Here is a 7,411-nt window from a genome sequence, read left to right as displayed (position 1 = left end):
TTCTGAGGGGAAATAACGGAGGGGAATCCCAAACAGCTGATGGCGCAACCCGAAGTCCAGCGGACATCGGAGGGACTTGTAGCCATTATTTTGTGCCCATGTTGCTGGACACCACACGGCACGATCAAACCCGATCGAACCGTTATACCTAGGATTTCTGTCAGGTTTTGAAAATGGGCCGACAGTCCGCCAACAACTCATGTAGTGTGTGCTGGACATTACACTAAGGAAGAGCACCGGAGCTGAGCCTTTTTCATTCAGTGTCATCAACAGAAAGAAAAAAAGATAGGAAGAAACGATAAGGCCGATAATTAAAATGAGGTCGATGGGTTTAATTTATCGTGCGATTAATTGATTTATCGTTTATCGCGACATTCCTACCTCTAACTAAAGAAATTTACATGGAAATGTCAAAATTCACACTGAAATATAAAGATGGAACCCTAAAAAACCTATTTGACAGTTTATCAGCAACAAAAAGTTGATTAGTTGCATTTTAAGTGGAACCAGTTGATACCGAAATAAAGATGGCGGGACCATCCCAGAACAGGGAGGAGAAACGGTCCAAACAGAGTCCGCTGTGGGATTCCAAAAGCACTTTATGCGGTTCTGTTCAGAAATGTAAACACACTCCTTAAGCTTCACCTTAGTGATAAAATCCATTTTGTTGCTGCAGTGTGGCCGAGGAGCGCATCCTGCCGGGAAGCATGAAGGATAACTTCTGGGAGATGGGAGACACCGGCCCCTGCGGCCCCTGCAGTGAGATCCATTACGACCGGATCGGAGGCAGGGACGCGTCTCACCTGGTGAACATGGACGACCCCAACGTGCTGGAGATCTGGAACCTGGTGTTCATCCAGTTCAACAGGTCAGCCACACCAAGCAGCTGGGTTCGTGCCAGAAATGATTGAAAATGCTTCAGTTTGGTGTTTTAAAGGTTTGGAAAGTCCTGGATTTCTTTCTGAAGTCCTTGAAAGTTGTTGATATTCAAACTGCAATCTAATGTTTGATAGAAACATAAATAAAAAGACAGACACGTTTTTTTCTCGTTGTCTGAAGGTTAGTCAGACTAAACTTTTCTTGTTTTCTGCTAGAATCACTGAATCATTTCTGTTGGCAGAGAGTCGGAGACGGAGCTGAAGCCTCTACCTAAGAAGAGCATCGACACAGGGATGGGACTGGAGCGCCTCGTCTCCGTCCTCCAGAACAAAATGTCCAACTACGACACCGACCTCTTCGTCCCGTACTTTCAGGCCATCCAGAAGGTACCAGAAAACACCTGGATTATTCCTAAACGAAGACATAAACTGCAACTTTAACAAACATCAGAGGACTTTAGTCACAACAAACAGGATGTGAAAAAATTATTTTAGGTTTTAAAAGATACAAAATACATACAGAAAGAAAAGAGCTAAACCTGCTGCAGTAACCAGTTTATCAGTTAATGGCTCTATAAACTAAAATGTAATTTCCATTATTAATTTGAAGAGCAATTTTGTTTACATACATAAAATAATAGAACAATAAATAAATTCTAAATAAAAACAAACACAACCAAAGCAGGAATGAAGGAATTATGGTTCTTTTATTTTCTTCTTTATTAAAAACATCTTCTAGTTCCAGTGTGGAGTTTTTTGTTTTTTTTACACAACTAAAGTTGATTACATTTTCAGAGTAAACATGCATTATTATTATGCCACTATCACTTTATTACTTGAAAATGCCTGAAGCTAAATATTGTCGTTCACCTCAGTAATTTGTAGGGCAACATGTTGTCCCTGAATTTATTTTTGGCAGCAGATTGTTCTGCAGAATGAAGTGGAAATGATTTCGTCCTCAGGGTACGGGGGCTCGACCTTACACCGGTAAAGTTGGCGCTGATGACGTCGACGGCATCGACATGGCGTACCGCGTCCTCGCCGACCACGCCCGCACCATCACCATCTCTCTGTCGGACGGCGGGCGACCCGACAACACGGGCAGAGGGTGAGTGGGAGCCATTTTTTAAAAATTTAACTCTTTTTAGGTGTATGCAGTTCAAATCAGAACTTTAACAGAGACCAGTGATTACACACAAAGACCAAACAGAAAAAAACTGATTAATTTACAGAATTATCTATAATCTATATACCTTAAAAACTTTCACCATGTTCCATCTAGAGATGCACCGATCCACTGGTTTTCAAACCTGATACCGATATCCGACGCTCGGTATCGGCCGATAAAGATCCGATACAGAAAACATCATTGAATTGACTTAAAACGTGTCTTTTTATTCAACAGAGACATAAATGTACTGAATTACAAATGTATTTGATAACTTTACACCAGTGCTGCTCATTTAAACACACCGATGGTCAAACATGTAAAAACAACTTTCATTTGTTCAGTCAGAGCAGCTAGGAGAATAACAGCAATAGGGTCATTACTTTGGTCAAAAGTAGCAATAAACTGCAACAAACCTTCTTTTAAAAGGTTCAAAAAGTGCAATTAGAACAGCTAAATGTAAAAATAAAAATGTTTAATTCTAGTCTGTTTCCACTCAGTTGGTGACCTAGATTGTCTTTGGGAATCAACAGTAGTTTGTAGTGTTTTAACAGTTTTAACCTTCGTCTCTGTGGGTTTCTGTCCAGCTACGTGTTGAGGAGGATCCTGCGTCGTGCGGTTCGTTATTCCCATGAGAAGCTCGGCGCTCAGAGGGGATTCTTCGCCTCTCTGGTGGATGTGGTGGTCGACTCTCTGGTGAGAGTTTCATCTCTTATCATGTGCCGATCTATCTTTCTTTCAGTTGTTTTTTTTCTACTTTGTGATAATTTATGATAAATTTGCTTTAAATCTGCAGGGCGACGCTTTCCCAGAGTTGAGGAAAGACCCAGAAATGGTGAAGGACGTCATAAACGAGGAGGAGACGCAGTTCCTCAAAACGCTCAGCAGAGGGCGCCGCATCCTGGACAGGAAGATCATGAGCCTGGGAGACTGCAAGACGATCCCGGGTGAGTTTGAGCTTAGATGCAGGAATTTAGTGAAAACCTGGACTTTGCTGTCCTGCTTCTCCTTGTTTTTTACCTGGGAATTTCTAAACATCTGGAGGATTTTATCGATTAATCAAAGATTTTGTTTTTGAAGATTTAGTATTTGAGAAATGTTTTTTTTTTTCACTAATTCACTCTGAGTGGTTCGGAGTGATGTCACCACACCCAGAGCCGCCATCTTGTTTCTATTTATTTGGACTTTGAATTCAGGTCAACTTTGTGACAAGATGTTATTCTAAGACTTTTTTCATAATAAGAATGAAGTCATAATATTACAAGAATACAGTCTTAGTAACACAGGAATAAGGTCAAACTAATACAAGTATGAAGTGCAGAATTGGGAGAATTTTATGAGAAAACCAACACAAAGAAACTCAGTTATCCAAGCTTTTTTCTTATTAAAATAACCTTTTTTTCTCATAATTTTTTATAATTTTGTCTTTTTCTGTGAATATTATGATCATATTCTTGTAATTAAACATTCTGGCAGCCTGGCCCTGTTGGTTTGTTATGCAACTCTCAGAAGGGATGATTGAAATAAAACCCACTTTTTGAAATATTTTCTGTTTATTTAAAGAGCGAGGAAAAAAATTAGATTAAAATCAGATCTGGTTTGAAAAAAAGGGAGATTTTATTTCACAGCCGTATCGGCGGTTACAGTTTAAACCCAGTGCTGCTGGAACGGGCCGAACCTCAACTCTCGTCTCTTACTGATTGTTCCAGTCACTTTGATAAAAGGTTGCAGCATCGATAACAAGATGCAAACATTCATAAGTCTTTCCATAATCCAGGTAATGATACAGCAGTCCTGTGGTTGAACGTAGCTTCAGGTGTGCTCGTCTCCTGATGCTTTAACCGGCCGCCACGTTTCCCCAGGTGACACAGCATGGCTGCTGTACGACACGTACGGCTTCCCCCTGGACCTGACCTCGCTCATCGCCGAGGAGAAGGGCATGGAGGTGAACCTGGCCGCATTCGAGGAGGAGAAAAAAGCTGCACAGGTGAGGAGAGAACAGAAATAAAAAAACAATCAACTTACACGCAATTATCAATTCATGGCTAAAATCAGTTCCTGTACTGAACCTGTAACTTGCCGTGTTTCTCAGCTGAAGTCTCAGGGCAAAGGAGCCGGAGGCGAGGACCACATCATGCTGGACATCTACGCCATCGAGGAGCTGAGGAACCAGCAGGTTCCGGCCACAGACGACTCTCCCAAATACAGATACGCCTCAGAGGAGAACGGGACCTACGGTTGGTGACGCTCCGGCCGCGCGCTCCGGCCGCGAGCTCCGGCCGCGCGCTCCGGCTGCGCGCTCCGGCTGCGCTCACAGATGCTGACGGTTTCTGTCGTCTTAAGAGTTTCAGCCGACATCCGCCACGGTGCTGGCTCTGCGGCGGGACCGCACCTTCTGCCAGGAAGTGACCACGGGCCAGGAGTGCGGCGTGCTGCTGGACCAGACGTCCTTCTACGCGGAGCAGGGCGGCCAGACGTTCGACGAAGGGTACATGCTGCGGGAGGACGACAGCTCTGAGGATGTAGGTGCCACAAACGCAGAGTTAAGCATGCACCGTTCATTATGCTGGAATATTTGGCTTAAAATTAAATTTCAGGGTTTTTTAAATACCAGTCTAATAAATTTCTTCACTTTCTTTTCTATAAAAGAAATTACAAAATAAATATTTTCAAAAAGTGTTTTTTGTTTTGTATTAGGGCTGAACTGGACAATAAATTGTTCCATAATTTATCGCGATAAAAAATGATAAAACTACGGATTCTCTTTTTGAAAACAAGCTTTCCTTTATTTTTTATTTTATTTTAAAGATTAGAAATGGCAGAAATTAAATGATGGTTCTTTAAAAAAACTTTTTCTGGAGGAGGAATTTACTGAAAACTAGAGGCTGTCTTTTTTTCAGGGGGTCGTGTAACTTTTTCAGCTCTAAACTTTTTTTAGTTGAAAGTTTTTGAATAAAATTTTTTACAGGCAGAAGTTTTATTTGTCAGAAAAAAGTCAGATTCTGACCTTTGACCCGTCAGTCAGAATGAAACCTGGTCGAAGCAGTGATCGTTATTTTCCGTTCTCTGCTGGTTCTGGTTCTGACCTCAGGTTTGCTGTGTTTATTTCCTTTGTTTCTCTGCAGCGGATGGAGTTCACCGTGAAGAACACGCAGGTCCGGGGCGGTTACGTTCTCCACATCGGAACCGTCTACGGAACCCTGAAAGTCGGAGACCGGGTCACGCTGCATATCGACGAGGTGGAAAGTCTTTTCTCTTTCTCTCTGACTTCTCCGTCTCTGCAGCTAAAAACGACAAACATTCGTGTTTCCAGGCCCGCAGGCGGCCGATCATGAGCAACCACACGGCCACGCACATCTTAAACTTCGCCCTGCGCGGCGTTTTGGGCGAGGCGGACCAGAGGGGCTCGCTGGTCGCTCCGGATCGCCTGCGCTTCGACTTCACAGCCAAAGGAGCTCTGAGCACCGGAGAGATCCGCCGGACCGAGGAGATCGCTTGTGCCATGATAAAAGATGCAAAGGTTGGTGAAAAGATTTGATTTTTGTAATCTTAATTGTTTCTCTTTAAAATCTAAACTAAGCTAATCGATCAGGGATCAGTCATGATGAATCGATTACTGAAACAATCGTAAACTCATTTATTAATTACTCTTTAACAGGGAGCTTACAGACTCCATTTGGTGAAAGAACAACACAGTCAGAGCAGTAATTAAACCAAAACTGTACAAAAATATAAACTTTAAGATGAAAAATCTTCTGTGTGTTTTACTCAGAGCTCCTCCAATAGCAGGTTTAGCTTCACCTGGTTCAAATGAAATCTCCTTTTGAGCACCTTTTGCTATCCAGTTATTAATAATAAAATAATAAACAGTAGACAGAACTTTTTCTAATGTTCTGTAAAAAAAAAAAAAAGGTTAAATTGGTTAAAAGAAAATGCTGCAGAACATACCAATTTATCCGATTTATTTAATTTGATTTATCCATGACTATAATAGTTAGCTGAGGTTGGATAAATTAGACAAAACATAAGAAAAACACAGATAAAATATGATAAGCAAACTGGATGTGTTGTCCTAATTAAGTTGGGTTGGTTTAAAATTAATTTTAGAAAAAGTTAATCTGGTCCATTTAAGTTTAGGTTGGCCAGAAACTGACAAACTGAAGTTGGGCTACGTTGACAAAAGTTTATAAACCACATGCTATGGAACTAAATTGGGGCCAAAAGTTTGTTCAAACCAAAAATGTTAAAACTATAAAAAAACAATTTTGCTTCTGCAGCCGGTGTACGCCATGGAGGCCCCGCTGGCTCAGGCCAAGGCCATCCAGGGTCTGCGCGCCGTGTTCGACGAGACCTACCCCGACCCGGTCCGAGTCGTCTCCATCGGCACCCCGGTCCAGGAGCTGCTGGACGACCCCAACAGTCCCGCCGGGTGCCTCACCTCCATCGAGTTCTGCGGCGGAACGTGAGTAGAGAGCATGATCAATGATTCACAATTTACAACACTTTTTAAACATTTTATTAAAAATATCTCTGTTTGCAAATACAGAGAAATATGGAAACATATGGAAGGGGCTTCAACAATAAACACATTAGTACAAAACAAAAATGACCAGTTAAAAATATTACTGAGTATTGATAAAGTTCTCAGTTTAAATCTCTCATTTTGATTTAACAAAAGTTTCTGACGATTTTTCCACAATAAATCAGGAATAAAGTTTTTCCACAAGAAAATGAATGAAGGATGGAAATAGTTTTGTTTTTATAAGTGGAAGGAAACGAGCTTTACCTCCTCCTTGCAGCAGGTGGTGCTGTTGTTCCATTTCATGGTGATAAATTTGAATGTCAAAAATGCTCAAGATTCACACATTTCAACCTGCAAATTACAGAAAACGAGATCTTTCCTTCCCACAGCCATCGCCGTCTACAGCAGCTCTTCAGCTCAATGAGCTACAGCAACATTTAATTCTCTTCAGTGTCAATATTTGAAAACTTCAATACTTCCAGCAGAAAAAACAGCAACGAAGCAAGAAATTAAGGGTTAAAAGTAAATAAACTCCAAAAATACAAACGTCATCATATAAATTCAGCATTAATTGTGTGTGATTAATTGATTTTTGTCGGCTAATTTATTCGTTAACTGGAGTATAGAGACTCAAAACAAAACCATAAGCTGAAAAAAACAGCATATGAAGAGAAATAATAAAGCACAACTGTAAAAGAAAGAGAAACATTTTATTTAAGGTGAGAAGCGACCATTCTTTGTCTGTAAATATGATTTACTCCTTAAGTGGCAGCTTCAGCTGCACATGGTTCAGATTCTGTAAAATAAATGAAATCGACTGGCAGACAATCAGAAAACGAGGAT

At 41.1% G+C, this 7,411-nt stretch overlaps 1 protein-coding gene across 1 annotated transcript in view; it reads left to right on the top strand.

Annotated features, from left to right (window-relative positions):
• Positions 1-7,411, top strand: part of aars1 (alanyl-tRNA synthetase 1) — a 30,914-nt gene that overhangs the window by 10,841 nt on the left and 12,662 nt on the right. The window contains exons 5-15 of the mRNA XM_015030501.1: positions 677-868; positions 1,121-1,265; positions 1,841-1,986; positions 2,634-2,742; positions 2,843-2,993; positions 3,909-4,033; positions 4,139-4,283; positions 4,390-4,568; positions 5,172-5,285; positions 5,360-5,566; positions 6,324-6,508. Coding sequence (XP_014885987.1) covers positions 677-868; positions 1,121-1,265; positions 1,841-1,986; positions 2,634-2,742; positions 2,843-2,993; positions 3,909-4,033; positions 4,139-4,283; positions 4,390-4,568; positions 5,172-5,285; positions 5,360-5,566; positions 6,324-6,508 — 1,698 coding nt within the window. The remainder of the gene's footprint in view (positions 1-676; positions 869-1,120; positions 1,266-1,840; positions 1,987-2,633; positions 2,743-2,842; positions 2,994-3,908; positions 4,034-4,138; positions 4,284-4,389; positions 4,569-5,171; positions 5,286-5,359; positions 5,567-6,323; positions 6,509-7,411) is intronic.

Source organism: Poecilia latipinna, unplaced genomic scaffold (assembly GCF_001443285.1).
Source record: "Poecilia latipinna isolate Pla-1442-1.1 unplaced genomic scaffold, P_latipinna-1.0 Scaffold184, whole genome shotgun sequence".
In the NCBI taxonomy this organism is placed as follows: Eukaryota; Metazoa; Chordata; class Actinopteri; order Cyprinodontiformes; family Poeciliidae; genus Poecilia; species Poecilia latipinna.
The sequence above is the reverse complement of the archived record's forward strand: the minus strand, read 5'-3'. Positions and strand labels throughout refer to the sequence as shown.